The sequence below is a fragment of the Tribolium madens genome, unplaced genomic scaffold (genome assembly GCF_015345945.1).
Source record: "Tribolium madens isolate multiple individuals breed KSU strain unplaced genomic scaffold, Tmad_KSU_1.1 Scaffold_3;HRSCAF=73;Tcas5.2_LG2, whole genome shotgun sequence".
Classification (NCBI taxonomy): Eukaryota; Metazoa; Arthropoda; class Insecta; order Coleoptera; family Tenebrionidae; genus Tribolium; species Tribolium madens.
The window spans coordinates 1743542-1766781 of record NW_025401006.1 but is presented as its reverse complement, the minus strand read 5'-3'; the positions used below and the strand labels follow the sequence as shown (position 1 = coordinate 1766781).

Sequence of the window (23240 nt, the reverse complement as noted above, 5' to 3'; positions counted from 1 at the left end):
TTTGCTAAATAAATTTAAAAATACATGATCTGAACGGCCAAAAACTTAAACCAAAGAAAAAAGGCTCAAACAAGTTTTTGGCAGGGCAACTTTTAACTGAGTTGGATATCCTTTATCACCACCCAAGGGGTGGTCTGAGACTTTTGAATCACTGTGTACATTAAAAAAATAATAAAAAAATAGATTGAAAGTCATTGTAGGTCAGATTTTTAATTATTATTTTTTTAATTCTCAAAGTATCTATGAAAATGTACTGTGCATTGCGTCTAGAGCACATTCAGGGTCGACATTTTATGTGAATTGTCCTATATATAAGTAATGTTTATGAGAACAATAGAACAATTGTAGGAGACTAGAGAAGGAGAAGTGCTTAAACTTAAATTATGTGGTGTTAGAAATGCGATACTAAATAGAGAAATGATTATAATACTGCGTTTCAGCTAGTAATTTACTCATACATTAGCTGATGTGTGAATTATACTCTTTTTAGATTCGACAAAGTCATAAATTTTGCACACCATTAACGATGACAATATTGTCCAATTGACAAATTTTGATTTTTCACTACTTAATTATCCTGAACTAGAGTAAAAAAATATGCCATTTCATAAGTAAACCAGGAGATAAATCCTCTGCATCGTAATTCCAAAGGTCACGTGTCGTGGCTCGACGCCTCAATAACCAACTTAGTAATGATAGCTAGATTGTTTCATTACGTCAGCTAAAATCCATCAGGCAATTGATCCTGACATACAACCTCCTTTAAACTGTTCCGTTTTCTTCCCAATATAAAACTCAAGGGAAATTTCACTTGATCCCTTAATTTGAATCGAATAATCCAGCATGTTTGTCTCTTCTAGTTTGGTGACGCCAAGCATTAGTCGACTTTCTATTAAACAATGTCACAAACCAAATTGAATTCGAAATAGTCAGCTGTTAAAACTCTGTTAAGAACGTTGCTCCACTGGGACTCTTTTCAGCCGACCATTGTTGTGGACCAGTAAGATTGTAAAAGTAAGCCAGAAATGAGATAAACTTCTAAAACAGGACCACGCGCTCTCTTTTATGTCATCTCGTATTGCTTTAGCTGCCTTATCATATTAGTAAAGTTTTTCATAAGGAACAATAGAACCACGAAATAAGGATGAAGACTTCTTGACTTATTTTTTCTCTTTACAAAAGTCATCAGTTTTATGCGCCTCTTAAATTGGAAACATAAAATATACTCTAAAATTCTTGCTTATTTTTTCCGGAATTTCAAAAGAATTTACAAATCCTTATATACCATATGCCACATTCGTTTGAAAATGCAAAATGATTGCATTGTTGGGATACGCGCTTTAATCTTTTGAAATGATTTTTTTACAAATTCGACGTCGTTAAAGTCTATACTGGACCTTCAACTTCAAAGAAAATCCTTTGTGCACATGTACATACATACACACATGTGTGGGAATATTTCAAGTTATGCGAGAAATCTCCTTGAAGTGCCTATGTGTATGATCCCTACTACCTAATCAAAACTATTATTACAAACCCAAACAAGCTTTAAAGGGGTCCTGACAGGTTAAATTAGATTAAACATACCACAGATGTCGACACTAGATAAAACTCAAACTTAATTCCTGTCAATGTTAGTGCGCTGCATCTAGCCAAGTCGGAATGCATACAATCGATATAAAGCAGAAACTCAGAAAGCGCTCAGAATTCATCTTTCTACAGTCTTTAAATACTTGTGTGTTATTTACTTGTACTTTAGTGTTAACAGCAATTTCACACCAACGGGATGTAATAAAGAAAAATTATAAAATAAATTCAAACCGTTATAATTCATGAGAAAGTCAAAAATTAAATCAGAACCATTATAAACAAAATTCTTAATCTAAAATTTAAATTTCACAAACAAGTATTATTTAAGTAGCCAAGCAGACATTTATACAAAAAAAAACCTTTTTTTATCAAATTTTTTTTGTTAAATTGTTTCCTTTACAATTACATAAACAAATAAATATTATTTCATTATTGTCAAGGAGTATGTAGATATTTTACAGACATTAGAAAAGATTTTTTGTTTTTAATACAAAACAAAAAATACGTGAAACTTACACTGGCCGCCAAAATTAACTAAAATTATGCAATTTTGACAGTGCAATATTTTTGTTATTCTTTGTCGGATTTCAACAAATTTTTGTTTTACTTAAAGAAAAAACTTTGTAGATCTTTGTAACTTGATTCAATAACATTTTTAGTTTTGTCTTCTAAATGCGATACTCAAAACACAAAGGCACTGTTTTTTTACTTATTTTAATACTGAGCTATGTGCGACAGAGACAAACTTAAGGTTGTCTTTTTCAATCTTTCCAGATTATTGCCCATTCTTTTCTGAATTATGTACCACATTTTCCATAATTTTAATTCTTGAGACATGAGAGATATAAACCTTCAAAAAAAGCATTACATTTTCGATTTCAATGAATGTTCTTATTAAAAAAATAGGCGCATGTAAGCTTCCAATAATTAGCAGTTTTACTTGCTGTAATCCTTTGAGATTGCAAGTTTTTCAGAGTTTTTGTGTTCAAAGACGTAATTGTGCTCTTTTGGTGACATAAACAATAATTTTCAATTTAACTACCTTTTTATGTAGCCTACTTTCTGAACGAATATTTAGTAACATTAGAAATGTTTTGTATCTCCGAGGCACTAAAAGATAAAATTTTAAAACAAATTGGTCCTCATTCACACTACAGCTCAGTATACAAAAAAGTAAAAAAACAGTGTTCTCGTCTTTAATTCGTCGAAGTCCGACAAAGAATAACACAAATATTGCAATGTGAAACATCGCAAAATTTTAGTTGTCTGGTTAATTTTGGCGGGCAGTGTAATTGATTATAAAAAAATGCAAAGTTTAAAATTTTCAGGATATTTTTGTCGATTTGAAAAACAATCACATTTTTTATAGCACTTTATATCTTTCACCAACTAAATTTTTCTAAATGCAATTACCAAAAACATTTACATGAAGTCTGTTTTTTTTATGCTAAACAGTCTTAACGTTGGCACCACTAGTAAATTCATTCATGGTAATTTTAATAAAGGAAGTTGGCAATTCCGGAACAAATTCGGTACCACTAACAGTTTTTAGAAATTTGGCAACGAATAGTTCGCAAGCAGGAAGTTAGAAAAGGGCCCGTTAAAATGTAGACGCAATTTGTAATGCAGGTTTGCTAAACATTCTTAATTTTTAGAATAAAAATTGACAAGAATACAAAATGAACATTAATGAGAAAGAACCTCGGAAAGAACGCAATTAAATTAGTGTCTTGTGCATCGTTTTTGAGAAACGAATCGAAAAAGTAATAATTTCGAAACTAAAGCTGAAGAAGAATTTATAAAATGCATCAACTTTGAGCTCATTTCAATAAATTACACAAAATTTATTGCCAATCCTCATAATACCTACTTGTATCTTTTGCTAAATAACTTTTTTCTGTAGCAAGATCCTCATTTTTGTTCACAACATTGTACCTACTTACTTGCGGTGTGTTTCTATAAAAAAATTTAGCACTGAATTCTGTTTTTAGGTATTTAATTACAGCGCTTGAAAAGAGCAAACAGGCACACAAGATTCATAAAAATCAAAATTTTGACATCATCTCAATTTGAAAACATAACCATAATTTTTTAACAAAATTTCTAGGGACAAAAGTTGCTATTAATTTTTTCACCAAAATTTTGATTTGGTAATTTCCATCAAAAAAAAAACAGACTTTACCTACATTTTGCTTATATTGATTATTATAGCTACTAAATTAAAAAAATATCCTAATTTCCATATTTTTTTCTCAGTTACCGGAAAACATATCCATGTCATCTATGATATTACAACCTATTCCAAACTCCAATTATAAACTTGTTGTATAGAGCTTGTTAAAAAATAAAATTCCGTTATAATTAGCTTTACATATTTTTTTATTATACCTGCATCATAATCCTAAATTAAAACACGTTGCATCGTGCGCAATTTGGCCTTTATAGCACGCTGAATTTTAAAGTTGTCTATGTAAGAAGAAATAGTGAAATATCTGGGCCAATTACAACGTGAAAAAACGTGCTTAACAACGTAAACTAGTAACCTTTAAAGATCGTAAATGGGCAGGTATAATAAAAAATAGCGTATAACACTCGCTATTTTTCCGCTGACGCGTCGTGCTCTTAAACCCGTCGTGCGTGTTTTAAAGGCTTGCTTATAAACTAGTATTATAAAATACTATTATAAGCTCAAAATATAAAAAAAAGTTTTTGACAAAAAACATTTCTTCTACGAGAAAACAATACTACTAAATTCGGTTGTTTATTTATTAAACCCGGTAGTATATGTTGCAATTATATCAAGAATTCAATTGAACTAAAACACAAATCCGAAGTTTCAAACGCACTAAGTTTGATTTCCACTGATAAGTTAAATTGGTCTAGTCGGGCTGATTAAGTGAGTTGTAAAGTTTCTAGTCTTTCCTCCCCAAAGTTGAAATCCACTTCGTTTGCAGTTGTCATTTTTATTTCATGTTAAGCCATAGGCAGTACACACTTTTCGCCCACGATAAGTTTCTATGCTTTATTTTCGTTCCATTTCCACACGTTTAACTTGAGAAGATAAACTTTATTAACTACACATCCTTGTAAGAAAAAATAATCAAAAGGGGTCGAACTGAACTTATATGTAATCAAACTGAAACCAAACAGAGTTAAGAAAAACGTGAAGAGTACTCAACTGGCTCAAATAAAATAAAAATGTTGTAATTGTTTGTAATCGCAAAAAAATTAAAAATGTCAAAAATGTTCTCATAAAACACTGTAATAATTACTTCTTACTAGGTGAAACTATTTCATTGTACAAACACGACCTTTTCGCAAATTATTTAGTGAAGATTGATAGAGAAGAGGTCTGACAGTAAATCCACCAAGCATCAATCATCTTGTAATTTCGAGAAAAATAAAGCTTCATTATTGCATTACGAAGAGGTTCTTTAAAAACTTTTAAGTTCGAGGCGAAGAAAACAAGATTTGTTGTGTGCTTTTAGAGTATTATTAAAAAATTAAAACTGTCTAACCAGCAGACTACAGCTTTAATCTAATCTACTCTTATGAGTGCTTATCATTAATCTTTATATTGCTTTATTTTCAATGTAAATGATGTTGTCATAAATGTCTAATTAGAACGTATCACATAAAAAAAACTTTTTTCATATATTTATAATAACGACATTTCCTTACTTTTAAAAGTTTAAAATAATTGTCTCTCTAAACATGAGACATTGCCAAAGTTAAATATGTATTCTAAGGTGCTTCATTCAAAATCCAACAAGTTGTTAAAGTTTCCAGCTATACAGTACAGGAATAATAGAAACTTATAATTAAATAGGGTTTTGTTCAATGCTAATTTATTATAACACTACAGTCTAAAATTAAAATTCTATATATAAATAAACTTGTATAAAAAATGACCAAACAGAAGCGGAAAGACATAGACAAACTCGTAAAGTTAAACGACGTTAAAAGAAGCATAGGAAATAAAATTTCAGGAGAATATAAAACGTGTTGAATAGGATCACTTGTATTTAATTTGATATACGGATAACTGAATAAATTGCATAAAAACTTTAATAACAGCTATAAAAGAATTAATAATTTAAAATTCCGTTAATAACATGGCGTTTTCGCAGTATTTAACAAAAATGAAGACAATTTTGTGTTATTAAAGACGACAAATACACAAATTATTTAAATGTTTCTGCCTCTTAGAATGTGTTTTTTTGGTGGATTTTAATAAAAGACGAAGCTGTAACCTGATAAATAAGACAATTTTTCAGTTGGATTTTAATAAATTTGTCCAAACTATGCCACTTTCTTTGAAAGCATTGCATTTTACTACGAAACGTTGACTTTTACATTATTCAAATCCCCGATCGTACCTTTTAAGATTCACTTAAGATTTTCTTGAATTCACACACAGAAAACATCTTTTAAAACAAACATTAGACACAAAGTTTTAAACAGATTCAACTTCACACATATGCGACGTAAAATATTGATAGCTCCATAAAATATTTATGACCCTTCAAATCCATTTTATTCGCATTTGCACATGTTACGTTCGCAAGAAAATTACACAAATCCTACGTCAATTAACGACAAAACACAAAATTGTTCATTAAAATTAAAGAAACTCATTAGCGTAGAAAATTGAAAGTAATTACAATTTTTGAATAAAAAGGTTGAAATAAAATTTGATTTTAATTGAAAAAATTCTTGGGGCTGAAGAATGAACTTTTATTTGTGTGGCATTGGGTTAATCTAAGATTGGTTCTTGTCAAAGTTACCAACCTCCATTAGATAGACTTGAATAATTAAATTGGGTAAAGATTTCTTTTCATATTAAAAATGCATGAGCAAAAACGCCATGAACTTTTTCTTGGCCATAATTCAAACTGAAAAGCTATGAAATATTTCCCTAATAAGTAGATCTTTTCAAACAATAATTTATTATTCATTTTACTCATCAAATACTTTCGCCCGGAGTATAATTTTAGCTTTTTTTTGCGCTGAACACTAACATACGAGTTGTTTGAATGAATACTCGTACCCAAATAGCGGTAGCAAATTATATCTGTCCTAAATAATTTCAGCAAATAAGATTTTAACCGCATCGTTTGTACAAAGTTTCAGAATTCACTCTACAACGTCTTAATAATCCCTATTACTATTAGAGTCAATACAACTGCCAACGTAGTTTGGTTACTTACATACCTTGCACGACGCAACCACATTATTCATCCTTTTTACTCAACAGCTTAACGGGCTTTAAATTCCAATTAAATTACGTTAAACATTTAATCAACCGCATTTATACTCTTGATCTTTAAACGATTAGTGATGAGTGATAACAACCGAAAAACGATTGTGGAAATAAATTTTGATTCAACATCTAGTTTTACACTTTTGCAGTGTTCACTATTAAATGTTTGATCAAAGTCATCTGCGACATTAAAATTAAGTTGGCCATAAAAACTTAATTTGGCAACACTGACTGTCAAATTTATTGATAAATAATTATCATTCATTTCCACTGTTTTAGCCGTCATCGGAAACCACCTGATATCATAAATGTCTTTACATTACATGATTCAGTGTTATCAACTTAATTTCAAAGTCACAGGCAATAACATACTCTAATTCTTATTATTTCTTGTCTTCTAATTATCAACTTCTCACTATTAAGTAAACTCAGCTAAAAAATCCGAGTTGAATCGTAATATCTAGCAAGATATGATACTAAATTGCTTATATTCGTTTAAACAAATTAAATAACAAAAAATTTAATCAAGGACTGTTTTGTTTGATTGTGTTCGTCATAAAAAATGTGTAATTCGTGGAAATGAGTCTGTGTGATTTTGACGCAATTGCAAATTTTATTTCAAGTGTTGTTTCTCATCCCTGTGGCATGTTTTCTGCTCAGACATTGCTAAATTATAAATAAAAACAGTACCCACGAGAATGTCGACGTAAGGGACCGTATGTTGTTGACACGATCCGGAAGCCAGATAACGAAACATAATAGGGGAATTTTATGGATCAAAATATCCATTTCTAAAATGCTGTTAAATAACTAGCATTTCAAAAGCAACAAATAAGTCAACTTCTTGTCTGACGAAAGAAAACGCTAATTTCCTAAATTAGATTCGAATTTCATTTAAGAATAACTTAGATAACTAATGCTAATATATTATTTATACTGCTGTGTTGTTCTTGCCAAGTTTTATCCGTAGTTTAGCTCAAATCTGTTCTACTGGTGGCATGGTAATCCGCTTAAAGAAAAATACAAATTGAGATTAGTATTTTCATTTCATTATATTCACACAAAGGGAGGAGCTTCTTTACAAATTTTTGTATATTATATTCGTATATTAAGTTATTTTTTCTCTTATAAATACATCGTTTTTTTATAACAAGAGAAAACTTTCTCTAGAGATTGACGGTTGGAGTAACACCTCTAAAAATCCTTTCCTCATTCTTTGTTTTTTCCTAATAACATTATTTTTATATCATAAACCTCAGTTATTACGATCTGTCAAACTGTCGTCTGCTTCTAGTAAACTACTATATTATTTTGATTTACTGGAAGAGGAAACTTTCGAATTTTTTTGCCATGTAACCTGTCAACAGCAATTATTTTCAGGCTTAATTTCCTAGTTTTAGACATAAATTAAGAAACTTGGGCCTAATTTTACGACACTAACAAAGAACAAAATTTTGTTTGCCACAACAAATAAATTAGCACATACCAGGTGAATAAAAAGTATGGAACGAAGCGTTTTTCTCGTAAACTAACCACTTTACAGAAAAAATAATTAGTGTAGCGTAAACTCCAATTAAAATGTGACCATTTATCAAGAATAACATTTTTCGAAATTTTTTTTAGTTTTCGAGTTCTGGAAAAAAATTTTTTTTTTTAAATGGCAACCCACTATGGTAATTTTTTTAATTAAAGATTATGATCTAAAAATGACCTCTAATTAAACAGAATTGTTTTCTAGTCAGTACTTTTTTTTTAATAAATTGTTAAAGTTGCGTTCCGAGCCCATCACGAAGATTTTCCGAACTTGAACGAGGGAGTTGTTTCAGGACTTTGGTCGTTGGAGAGCCCGGTTTTTGGTGCAGGTGCTTTGGGGTGGTTCCGGATGGATCAAAAAATGTAAAAACAAATCATTTTCTTCTATTTTTAGTCCATTCGGAAACCACCCCAAAGCACCTGCATAGAAATCAGCGCTCTCCCATGATGAAAAGCATGAAACAACCACTTCGGTTAAGTTCGGAAAATCTTCGTGATGAGCTCGGAACGCAACTTTAACAATTAATTTAAAAAAAAGTACTGGTTAAAAAACAATTTTATTTAATTAAAGGTCATTTTTAGATCATAATCTTTAATTAAAAAAATTATCATGGTGGGTTGCCATTTAAAAAAAAAAATTTTTGCTAAAACCCGAAAACTAAAAGAAATTTCGAAAAATGTTATTCTTGACAAATGGTCACATTTTAATTGGACATTACGCTACACTAATTATTTTTTTGTAAAGTGGTTAGTTTACGAGAACAACGCTTCGTTCCATACTTTTTATTCACCTGGTATGTATTATTTCTTCACTTAAAACTGTTATTACTTGTATCAACCAACTTTTGATTTGAGCAAAGTGTTGTTGGTTTTCATTATTAAAATGTTTCACAACAGACTCATTTTCTATTCAAGTTTAACATGGTCAAGATTTCTCTTTAATAATACAAGTCATTTAAAATTTCGACTTGACGGTTTGTTAGCGTTGAATATTGTAGTCAATTTCACTTAAAATTAATTCTCTGCGAATAAATTTTGTTTTAATAATTTATAAATTCTTTGAAATATCTCAAGGGATTAACATTTCAATTTTAATAAAGGATGGCTCTATTATTATTTATGAAAGTGATGCGACTGCAAAATGGAAGCTTCTTCTTTCCAAACTTAATAAATACAAAGTAAAATTTAAAGCGATGTCTTTTAGAAATTGCTCATATTCTACAGCGTTTTAATTATAAATATATAAGCTTAAATTCAACGTTGTACTGACCCCAAAACATAAATAATTTTACTCTAATATTTTTTAATGGTTATGTTTAAAGCGATCAAACTTGTGTAAAATCAAAATAGCTGGTGGGAACTAATGTGAGCAATTAGACTTGCTAAAGCTTTCCCTCTTATCTTTGAATAAATGAATAAACGGATAAATACATCAGGATCATGAACAAAAACTTATTCTTCTGTATAATGCTTTTTGTTCACTGTTTAAATCCTTCAGGTAATGTAGAAAACGAGTAAACACTGTAAGTTTTAATTAAAGGGCATTGTATTACAAACATTTTAATTTTAAATAATAATTACAAAAGAGTAAGCTTCAGTACATATTTTCTTAATTATCGTATGAATAACTTAACTCTTCACCAAACTTTAAAAAAATCTACTGATCTATGAATAGTGGAATCAGGCTCACAAACGTTGTTCAAATGAATAACCACCAGACACATTTTTAAATATCGAATCTGCCTCGAATAGATGAGCATTGCCAGATAGCACAGACAAAACTATTAATATCACCACCACATTCGACATTAATAACACGAAATGGCAGTTATTCTTAAATCAGACTCTCAGATAAACATAGCTAAAAAATAGGGAAAGACGAGTAATTTAACTTGAGAATACAGAAGCCTCATAAAATTTGATTAAACTGAACCGACTAAAGCAGAAAATTACTCAAAAATTATCCGTAAACGCAAGATGGTGAATATATTCCAACATATTTTCTGCTAAAGTAGAAAAAATCAGACAACAGTAACTGAAAATTGAAGATTTATTTATTACAGAATACAGATTGAACACTTATTCTACAACAGTATATTAAAAAAACAAGTGTTATAAACACTCTCATTGTGATACGAGTAGTTTATTACACGAGCTACGCAGTGGCGCGTGTTGCATTATTATTATTATTATTATTATTGTTATTATTATTGTTATTATTATTATTATTATTATTATTATTATTATTATTATTATTATTATTATTATTATTATTATTATTATTATTATTATTATTATTNATTATTATTATTATTATTATTATTATTATTAAAATTAAACAATATTATTATTATGTCTTTGTCTAAGTTTAAAAAACTATTTTTCTATTTTACACTAAATTTATCTATTTACAGTGTGATTCTTAAATAGACCGACAAAATTTTATCACAGCTTCCTAAGGATAAATGGAGACAAACTGTACCCTTTTCACGTTTATACCTTTTAGGGGCAAAACCCCCTTGATCCGTGCCACTTACGGCGTTTATGAATTGTTGCAATGATCAAGTACATTTTCATCACGTTAATACCATGGTTTCCACTACCTGTGCTAACACATCAGTGGCGTACGCCTTACTTCGAAAATAACTTTAATAAATTTTATTTGGAGAACGTTTAAACAAAGAATTTTTTAAATATTTTTTTCAGCATGTTCTCATTTGATACTACCAAGGATAAAATTTTGACGGTCTATTTAAGAATTACCCCTGTATATTACAAAGTACCACTTTGTAACACTAATTGTTGACAACATTTTATGCAATACTTTTGCCATCACTGAATACATGCTGTCGTTTTTAAGTAGGCAGTTATTAACTGTCAAATAAAATAATAAATTCAAAAAGCCCTCAAAATTAAAAAACAGTAAGTATAAAAAACACTTGTTACAACCTCTCATTGTGACGCTCATGAATTGTAAAATACTTGTATCACGATGAGAGTATAATACTTGTTTTTTTTTTAATACCGGGTGTCCCAGGCAGGCTTGAAATAGGAAATTAACATGAGAAATATTTTTTAATTTTTTTCCGGAGTAATTTTTCTGCAGGAGTAACAGAAATCAAAATCTGATTGAAGGAGCTTGTATTGCTCGAAAAGGGCTATCTTATCGACATTTTTCTCGATTCTGCAATTAACTCCATTTGGGCGAAAACGGCCTTCGAAAAATCGAAATCTGAATTTGCCGGGTTGGTGTTACTAAGAAAAGATCAAGTCTTTGTTTCCAAAAGAGAATTTGTCAAATTAATAAAAGCCCTTGTTAAGCCTTGATAGTTTGTCTCTTAGTAACGCTAACACGGAAAATTCAAATTTCGATTTTTCGAAATTGCAAATGGAGTTAATTAGACAATCGACAAAAATGTCGATAAGATTGCCCATTTCGAGCACTACAAACTCCTGCAGCCGGAAAAAAATAAAAACTATTTTCCCATGTTAATATCCTATATCCAAGCCTACCTGCGACACCTGGTTCATTATGCCTGCCTGAGACACTCGGTATATTATACTACACAGGCCGCCAAAATTAACTAAAATTTTGCGATTTTTCACATTGTAATATTTTTGTTATTCTTTGTCGGATTTCAACGAATTTTTGTTTGGCTTAAAGAAAAAAACTTTGTAGATCATTGTAATTTAATTCACTAACATTTCTAGTTTTGTCTTCTAAATGTGATACTCAAAAGACGAAGGCACTGTTTTTTTACTTATTTTAATACTGAGCTGTGGTGTGCGACAGAGACAAACTTAAGTTTTTACTGATTTCAGATTATTGCCCATTCTTTCCTGAATTATGTACCTACCACATTTTCCATAATTTTAATTCTTGAAACATGAGAGATATAAGATAAAATTTTGAAACAAATTGATCCTCATTCAGAAAAGAACGGGCAATAATCTGAAATAAGTAAAAACTTAATTTTGCACACTTCAGCTCAGTATAAAAAGAGGAAAAAAAACAGTGCTCTCGGCTTTTAGGTATAACATTTACAAGATAAAACTAAAAATGTTATTGAATTAAATTGCAATGTTGTGCAAAGTTCGTTCTTTAAGCCGAACAAGAATTCGTCGAAATACGACAAAGAATAACAAAAACATTGCAATGTGAAAAATTGCAAAATTTTGTTTTTCCGGTTGAAGTGTATTTGTAGACTGAGATTTAAAAATGATTAAAAGCTGGTATTTTAAAAGCGAATATTTCATTACCCTGAGGACTCAAGTTACCTGATGGAGCTTGTGGATGTAACGAAATTCCCACTGAAGCTTTAATGCTATTTTGTTCACAACCACATTTTGTTTAAATAAAATATTTGTTATTCTAACAAAGTTTTTGCACTGACCTAGTTGCTATCTAAACACATTACATTTTTGACATTTAATTAAATTAACTATACACGTTTTGTAGTTGGTATAACTTCATCAGTCACTTGTTCAGCAAAAGTTTTAGAAATGCATATTTGTATAATAGGAATCACTTCTTTGCAGATTTTTCAGCCGTTCGTTTTTATTTTATCGGAATACATTTGCTGATAAAATAGTATATGTTACTCGGGATAAAAGGAACTTTATGTGCCTTAGCTTTGCCACATAATAGTACGTACATATATTGTTTTATTACAAGTAAAAGCGTCTTTTTTGTGGCGGGTCTGTATGCCTGTAGGGTTTGATTGTCAAGCCTAAAAGAGTCCGGCAACTACAAACCAAGTAGGAGTACCTACTATTTTTTCTTCAAACCTTGCAAATTAATTAAAACTTCTTCTTATTGCTGTTTAATATAAGCATTCACAAAATTAAACTAAAATTATTTGATTGTTAAGAATTTTGTAAGCATTTTTCAATACTTTTACTATGTTTTCTTATTAAAATTGAATTTAGTTTACAAAGAAGATAATAGTTTTTATTTATCCGCAAACGTCACAAAAGTGACTATTTTATGGCTATTAATGACACAAATAAAAGTTTTCTCTTTCAGGCATAAAGTAAAAAAAACTGCTTTTTCGCTTAAGCGTTTTTACTTTTACCATACCATTTATCAATGTTGTCCCTTTCGCTGCTTCAGCAATTTCTGGAGATGTTTACGTACATTGTAGATCATCAGCATTCGACATTTTGCACTAGTCATCCACTTGTTAAATTACTTAACACTTTCGAAAATCTTAACAACAATTTCGATGCTGATGCATGTCATTTGTTATGATTCATTTACCTGCTAATTATAGTGTCTTTCTTTACCCTCGAACCAAATGCGTTTGCGGATTAAATAGTATACGAGTAGGTATGTTATTTGGACTAAAAGTGAGTTTATGTGGCTCAGCTGAATTATTTGCCTCACTGCGTTCGGCAAAATAAACGTTCAGCTTCGGCACATAAACTAGCTGTATCGCCACTGTGTCACTAGTGTCACAAATTACTTGAATGACAATGAGAGAGTTTGTAACACTTGTGTTTTAATATAATATTTAAGTGTTGTTTTACCCCTAATAACACAATCTACGGGAAACTATTTACTTTATTTAATATATTATTTGTCATCGTGATGTTCCCAAAGTTCTAAACATTATTGATTTTTAAGTGCAAACGTAGACATGACTCTTACTCTACATTAACTACTCGTATTTTTATCGATAATCTTATCAATTAAGCTTGTAAGTCTTTAGATTGCACTTATAAATAATTCTGCAAGACCCACATGTTTTAAACAAAAATTACTCTAATATAATTATAAGTTATTCAGGTTATGCGATATTCATAGAAGTCCTGTATGTAATTGGAGCAAAAACAGATTTGAACATCAATCAAGTTTAATCTTGAATGGTTCGTTTGTGAATAAATTGATAACAACCGTCATTAAATTAATGTCTAATCAACGTGCATTTCCTGTGTGGTAATTGCTGAGTATACAAATGAATTCTTCTCAACAGTTATCCGAACATGTGTTATGTACTTCAGAGTTGCAACTCTTCCATAATGTTTCCATAATTAAATTTACAGAACAAAGCTATGCAGTTGTACAAAACTGCAACTTTATCGCAATTAATGTTTCACATAGAATAATTTAAAATTACCAATTCTAGGTTCGTTCTGCTACTATTCGTTAACCTGAACTCATTACTATCGATTTTCTTTCATTATAAATCCATGCGTAACGAGGCGAAAATCAATTTCATTTTGACCACATACCTACATTTAATAGCCTACTCAATTCGAAAATGCATACAAACTCTTAGAAGATGCAGCCTACGCGTTTATCGGACTTCTTTCCAACTTGGAAACTCGAACGTGTGTAATAAACTTTCTTCCCGAAGGATAGGTAGACGTGATGCATTCGTCCTGCAAAAACTTGCTTCATTTAATTACAATATCCTTTTACACTTGAAAAAATAAAAAATTGCTACACAATTCAAATCGTTTATGATAATTAAAATAAAAGTGACGCAATCTCAAGAAGTTTAATAAAGGGAGAAGAAGTGGCGGAGGGTAAATTAAGCAATTTTTTGTGTTTGGCGAAAATTAGTAGCCACAGGTGGTCAAACTCCAACACTTTCATTTAATACTTTGACAAAATATTGAACCTTAAGTTGTTCATAACACGGTTTAATTAATTAGAATTAATTTCATTAATTCTATTTCTACTCTTAAGTAATCATCTAAAGTTTAATACAAAGAAAAAACTAAATCTATTATCTTGTAAAGATTTATGTATCTATGTAGGGTTATTTATTTATCTATTCAAATTTACATCATCGGTTTCGCGATTTATTTTTGTGGTTGTGGTCAACTTTACATCCTTGGCCTGCTTAAGAAATAAAGCGCCTACTATTTAATAAATGCCAAAATCCAGCTCTATTATATTTGCATCAATATTTCATGGTCTCACTAAATACGATGTGTGAAGCTTGGTGTGAAACAAACAATTCACCGAAGTTCACCATTTGGAGGCAAACTTCGTTGTTTAGCAGACAAACAAGAGTTTGAGCCGTGATGGTTACGGGACAAAGCCGTTCCTGTGTTTTCTTCATTCGTCACACATGTCATAGTAGAGCAAAAAGAGCGTACATAAAGTACAAAAATTTGACGTCTCTAACTGATAAAATCCTTCTTCTTTAAAATAAATAAAAAACAAATAAATATTGTTTTTTTTTCAATTTCAGGAAGATGAAGCCATCAATGGTTTACAGCAATGGAATCTCACTCTTGATGCTCCTCGCAGCAGGAATGATTTTGTTTCAAGCGACTACGACTTATGCAGCCCCTCATTCATCCAGGTAGTGGTGTTTAACCGAAACTTTGTAATTTCATCAAATAAAAGGCTTTTTGTCAATTTTCGAACACAATAATAATTCACCAGTTTATCTAAATGATTTACCTGTCGTTCGAGTTCCCACTCAACTTGTAATCGAATCGAATTAACGCCCTAAGTGAATTGTATGACAACTTTTTAAATTGGTCTAATGAAAAATTAAATTTCCAATTTTCTCTAAAATTTTCTGCTAAAATGGAATGATAAAACTGCATTTAGGATAATCTTGAAGACATACTGATACGTTTTATCTTTATTGCACCATTGATAAATTAGTTACAAGCAATACTTCCGTCATTATCTTGCCAAGTCATTGTCGACTATTTGTTGAGATATTTAAAAAACATTCTAATTGATTTACAACTCTAGAAAATTATAGATAATACGTAAAACCCAACAAATTTTGCTGACATTAATTTCACATACAAAACTTTCCTTTAAATAAATGATTTCAATTCTAATGGTGAAGAAGATTTTTTTTACTTTATAGCTTTGAAAAATATCACATTTTAAAATGAAAAAAATTCATGTTACTAACAATTTAATTGGTATTTGCAATTTTTTCCCAGTTTAATGGACTTTTGCAGTAGTAACTGACAATGTTTTAAATAAACATGATAACAGAAATAGACCGAAGTGACTCGCTGTTTTTCTACCTTACACATAAATTGCAACACTAAAAGATGTTAATATTTTTGAAATTTTATATACGTAAATACTAATTACTTAGAAAAACTAATTGAGAATAATAAACTACTATAAAAATCATACCGATTTTCAAAAATAACTTTGTTTGCAATTTCTTTTTGATTTCGAGTTTTGAATTGCTTCTATATTTTCGTTCAAAAAAATTACTCATCTTTCGTATTTTCGTCTAATGTTGTATACTAATCGTTCATTTATTATCAACTGAAAGTATTTATAAACAAGGGATTAAAATGAGCAATATTTCAAAATATCCGACTTTCACTGGTCGACCACATGATTGCTTGTTAAATTCCCTTTCGCAAAAATCTACTAAGATTAAGTTGTTAAACTTATCAAATTTTACAACCGTTATAAATATTAAGGATAATTAATATATTTGAGACAGTTTTGTTGCTTTATTTTACAACTTAATAACTTAATATAACAAAAATATTTTTTACAGTTACCCTGGATACTATTCGCCCTTATCAATGGAAGGACAAAATCCCGAATATCTCCTCCAGACAATTGCCAGACTGAGGCAAGCATTGATTTCGGATGATGATTTGGAAAAGTAAGTTTTAAAAAACGCAGGCTCATGAAATATTTAAGTTGCATATGACTCATTGTATATAATTCTTTCTTTTTTGTTTGATTTAAAACACAAATTATCCCACAGGTATAGCTTAAAAACGAATGAGTTTCTTATTGTTTGTAAATACACTACCCGCAATATGTAAATACCATTAAAATGTATATACATTTTGCAAGCAATAATCAACCAGTTGGGAACTGGAAGTTCTTCTTACTACTTTAATCGTACATGTATTTTGGTGCAGTCCTATACAAAAGGCATTTGAACTTCGACCATATCTACTATAACTTCTAAACAAACTTAGCAAAAGCACAATGGCTTTAAAGATTCAGGTTCAATGTTAACTAAAAGATCAAGACAAAAAAAATTGCATAACCAATTCTATCTGTAAAATTAGAAAAGATCATAATTAATTTCTTTTCAACCAGAAATAAAATCGTATAATTACACTGTGTTGTTTTTCCTTAGTTAAGAAACACTTTGTTTTATTCAACTAAAACGTGTTTTGAAGTCTCCTATAGAAGAAGAAGTAAACCATTGTTTTATAACGTTTCGACGTTCTGAATAAATAAGTACTTTTACATTTTTAGAAAAAGCAGCTGATTTTTTTCATTGTTTATGCATAAAATATTAATTACAAATAGCAAGCCATAAAAGAAGCATTTAATTTTTTAATTAATTAATTTTAGTAATAAATTAATTAACTTTTTTATCAAAATATTTGTTTACTTGCTTTACGTGTTTTTCTACCAAAAGAAAACATTGTGTTTTTGTTCTTGTTCATCCCTAAAACTTGTAACCTTCTAAACATACAACTACAAAATACCATTACGTTCTGTTTATTAATAAAGTTACATAATATTAATAACATTAATTCAGAGACACTTTGTAGCAGGGCCGTAACCAGAATTTTATTTCGGTAGAGGGNTTGGTCCATGAAAATGGAATGAAGGAAGGCGGAAAAATATCAAAATTTGGTACATATGATAGCCTTTATACACCTAAACCAGTATAAAGATAAAATGTTGAAATTTTTATTTAGGGGATTAATAAACTGGGTGGGTTTAGGGTAAAAAGTACTCTAACTATTTTGCCTGTGGTTTCTTGCCACTTTCAACAACAAGATTTTATATTTCATAGTTTTTCATAAAAAAAAAGGTTTTTTGCGTTTCTCCGATACAATTTACCGATTTTTAGTAAAATCGGTTTAAAAATTTATGTTACAGACCATAAACAGCATAAAATTTAAAAATTAAATTTGTTTTATGATTTAGGACGCCCCTGATTTCAAATTTTGCCATTTTGTCTTGGAATTCGTTTACGTTATCAGATGTACCAAATTTTGTAATTTTATCTATTCTAAAATATTAGGAAAAACCCTTTAAAAAACGCACCCTTTTTAGGGGACTTACGTAGCATTTTTCAAAACATGTTTATAGGAAACTTTTGTATTAAAATTAAATATTCTATCATCTATTTAGATGTGTACCTAGCAATAAAAATGGAACATTCTGTATAATTAACACATGAAAAATTAATTCACAAAAATTAAAAATTAACTCACTAAAAAAATTAAAAAAAAGGTTAAACAATAATAATACTTATAACACTATATAACAAAATGCTCAGCATTTCGGTAGAGGTTTGAAACCCCTAATCCCCCCTCCCTTGGGTACGGCCCTGCTCTGTAGTAGAGGTTACTTCAGTAACACACGGCATAACCCACATTTTTTCTACCAGTAGAAATAAAAAAAAATTAAATTATTGAATCAAGAGTCATTTTACAGAAAGCGAATTAAAATTTAATTTAGTATTAAACCAATTTGTAAACCGTCCCCAATTTTTTTAGATAAATATGAATAAGATAAACTATGCCAAAATTAGAATGTAAATTTCGGTAGACATAACATATTATTTCACAAAGTTTACCTTGCGTTAAACATATCTTTTGTCTTTTTAAATCAAGCTAATAGCTAATATTGGTAACATTATCTTCAATGATTTGCCAGTTCATTAACTGAACTTATTAACTTACATAATGTGGATATGGTCTATGAAATTTGCAGGACATTCATGTGCATATTTATTTAAAGACCTGTCATAGGTATAATAATAACGATAATAAAAATAGTACCCTTTAACTCACAATAAATAATTTGTATTATATTATAGGTATACTCGAATTAATTAAAATAACATTAAATAACTCTTCGTTATGAATCCTCCGAACGAATCCGTACATCGTGAATCGATCTGACAGCAAACACAACAATTTTTATTTAATTATTGTTATCTCAGTAACTCAGTGTTATAACAACAATGTTAAACTGTGTGTATGTGTGTTATTTTATTGTTAGGTTGAGGAAAATGCGAGCTTAAGGCGATAACAACCCTTGTTCTAGCCGTGGTGTGGATTTATTATACGATAATATCCTTCACTTCAAATTCACACTAAACTTATTTTAGACTTGTCATAATTTACTTAAAGCTTGATATTTAAATTGAAATTATGGATAGACAATAAAATTTACAATCTTATACGATCACATTTCATAAATCTATTTAAGATACCTACTCTGCAAAATTTATAAAAACTTGCAATAAAAATAATCTAGAACTAAATTTCTTGGCATCGATTCACAAATGCCTGTAACTAACTAAAATATTAAATGAAGTCTTGTAAATAAATTAGAGTAACTATTTATTTGGAGTAAAAATAATCGAGGACTTGCTAATAGAGTCGTTTAACTTGTAAAGTCTGTCTATATTTGCTTGAATTTTATGGTGCAATAGAGGCAACTAACTTTTTGGGCCTTTAGCAATTGAGAAATCCCAACTGTTAATTGTAAAGGTTTATTTCTTACGAGGTTGCTTCAACGGCCGGATGGTCGCTTTGACAACAATAGCTTTACAACCACTCTCATTAAGTCCCTCATAAAATAATTTGGTAAGTCAAAACCATAGAATTCAAACAAAAATAGACGTATTTTAGACATGTATATCAAAAAAGATATGTATAAGAATTGATAGAATAACGACTAAAAATAATTAATGTGCACTAAAAATAAAAATTGGGCACGATGTCAACGGAGAGTACAAAGATTGGACTAAACCGATTGAATGTCACTTTTGAGTAAGAATTCAATTATAGCATCGAATGGCTTAATTGAAGTTCATCCCAAATAAGAATGTTACGAAGCGTGACATTCTTTTGAAACGGCCAAAATTGCATCCAGCCTGAAAAATTGACTTCACACTAAAAATATAAATTTCACCTATTGTGGCGATTACCAACTTCACTGAACAGTGAACTGAACTTGTTGACTAACTCGAATTAACACATTTGTCGCATTAAAACTAAAACAACATTATTTTCCTCATCTGAATTATGATCAATAAATAATTATGGCCAAACTGGATGTCAAGCTACTTCCCAAGTCGTCAAAGTTTAATACAACTAGGACCAGGAACTCTGCCGATTTAGTATGCAAGAAATATTCATAGACAATTATGTATGTAGCTTGAGCAGTAAGTTGGTTAACAACTTGATTGCTGGCTTATATGCTAAACAATGTTCACTTTTAATTACTAAAATAATCAATTCAAGTAAACTGTTGAAAATTTCCACCCACATCCACGTAATAAAACACGGAAACATGACTAATGGCTAATGTTGATAGAACTTGAAGGATGCAACCACAACAAACAAGGGCCACATTCTACGATGTATTAATTTTTTCATTTCTGTTTTATTTACAACTTATTCTACCTTGAATATAGCAACTCAGTATGAAATCCTTAGTACCATATCCTATGCGTTCAATTAAATTTGTGATCAAAGTGGCCTGTGACTTTGAAATTAGGTTGGCAACATTGAATAATGTAATCTGAAATTACTTTTTAACCTTGTATGTAGTCATTTTAATACCTATCAAATATCGAATAAAGAATATCAAACAATATTAAAAAGTTGTTCACAAAGGTGTTAGAGTCATAGAAAAACAAAGATTTTATTACAGATAGTGTAATTTACACAAAATGTGTTTTCGAATAAAACAGCATACAAACCTCGGTGCCCAACCTCGCGCTCTATCTAACCTCGACGCTGTGCCTCTCGATAATATAAGCTGAGCTCTCGTGGTAATAACATATTTCCTAACTCGGTTGTAATAAACTATTACCAACTCATTAAGATATTCGGTACATAAGTATATAGATCGAGACAAAGAGTAATCTGAGATTTCCCAATAAAGCGATTTAACCCAATTTACCTCTATATCAAGTTGCACCGTTTAAAAAAGTTAGAGGTTAACACATTTTAAGCCATATTTTTGTTATACGTAATTCGAGTAGTGTAATTTTTCTTTTGTTCGAAAGGAACGTTATTTTTTAACAATTTTTGTATCTTAGAAAATGTTTGTATCGGTCTTAGTTTTACAGTAAGAAAATAATTTGAGGTGTTAAAATTTTGGACATTGGCCTTTTATTATTATTGTTTTTAAATTTGTTTAAAAAAAATTAAGTTTTAATTTCTTTATATATGTTTGTATTAGTTAATAATAATGAAATTATTATTAATTTAAACAAAAAAAACATAATTTCATTGACATATTTTAACTTTTAAACGGTGCAATTTTGCATAGAGATAAGTTGGGTTAAATCGCTTTATTTTGACCTGGAGAATCTCAGATTACTCTTTGTCCTCATCTTTTCGTTACACCCTGTAATAATAATTAAGAATCACCGCCTCCTTAATCAAATGTATCAATATCCCGCCTGGGCATTTCGTAAAAAATGCATTGGAGCAGTGATTCCGATTTTTTCTTAGTTACGGGGGTTACTAAGGAAAAACTGAATAATTTTTAATTATTAACGAAAAATAACGCAATTAATAAATGCTGGGAAGGAAGGATACAACAAAACAAGATACGCCAGGGAGAATTGATATTATGAGATTGAACCCTTTAAGCTAAAAAACTGGATTTGTCAAAAAATTTTCCCCAGATTAAAGCGCCAACGGGAATCACTTGAACTCAAAAAATGCCCAGGCGAGAAAAGGATTATTTCTATGGAGACGGCGATGTTAAGAATAATTAAATTGGTATCTACCATAAACTTATTGCAGTTTTTTAAAATCTTTTAAATAATACTAATATACCTAGTTATTTATTATACAAGACAATAAAGAAATTGTTTATCTACGAGTTAAAAGGTTAAGTTTACGAGTGATGAAGTCACGATAAATATTACTTTATTTCACTAGACGATAAAAGACTGCTTTATCTACTGAAATTGATTGATAAAATCACTCTTTAACATTGACTACAAAATAAAACATATTGTACAATTTTTACCTTTCATAAAAAAAACGGTGTAGTAGAACTGTGTAAAAATTTGGTGAAAATTGATATGGCATCCTCTTTTCGCCTTCACAATGTTAGAACGATCACAAACAAATGGGATTTCCACGTTACGTGTATTTTCGATTAATTTTATCTCTTCGCAGTGTATATACACTCTATAGATATTGATTCACGCAACATTCTTGTGGTGAATTCCGCTTCGATGTCAATAATAAGTTTAATTAAAATACAAAACGTGTTTATATCACGCTTAGTGTACATACACAAAACGTTGTAAATATTCGTGTCCTGTCTGGTGATTGGCTTGAAAACTCCCATTAATTTATTAAGAATTTACATTTACAGCCCAATCAAACGTGTTCGTCCGGATTTGGGAATGGACAGAGGCTATTCGGGAAAACTGCAGAACTCTCAACTATTAGCCCAATATTATGGTCAACTGAGAGGTTAAAAAGAAACTACCAGCCCATAGATTTGGAATTAAAACAATAATTTTATAGGAATTTAAATTTTAATACAATAAACAGCATATATTAAATTCGTTATTCTTAACAAACAATATATAATTGTGTTTCGTATTTGCTGTGATGTTACACGAACAATAAAGCTTACAATTTAGATAAAAGCGCTAGGTATTTCAGAATGTTCACATATTTATTCTCGTCCCCAAAAGCGCTTCTAGTGCCGGGTTGAGTTTTCTATTATTAAATAGAAAATGTTTTCTTATGACGCTCAAACCTTTGTTGGTATAAAACAAACATCGTGGTTCTAATCCGTATCAAAAATTCGAGTGAATAGTTCATTCACAAATACCGATACCACTTGGTTTTTAATTCAATAATTGCTAATGTAACG

At 29.9% G+C, this 23240-nt stretch overlaps 1 protein-coding gene across 7 annotated transcripts in view; it reads left to right on the top strand.

Moving 5' to 3' along the window:
• Window positions 1–23240, top strand: part of LOC123006942 (diuretic hormone class 2) — a 34113-nt gene that overhangs the window by 6458 nt on the left and 4415 nt on the right. For 2 of the 7 annotated variants that reach the window (XM_044401893.1, XM_044401891.1), the window contains exons 2-3: window positions 15592–15705; window positions 16891–17001. In XM_044401893.1, coding sequence (XP_044257828.1) covers window positions 15596–15705; window positions 16891–17001 — 221 coding nt within the window. In that variant the 5' untranslated portion in view covers window positions 15592–15595. Of the gene's footprint in view, window positions 1–15591; window positions 15709–16890; window positions 17002–22715; window positions 22971–23240 lie in introns of those variants that run through there. The other 5 variants (XM_044401892.1, XM_044401890.1, XM_044401895.1 and 2 more) reach the window with 4 other exon arrangements.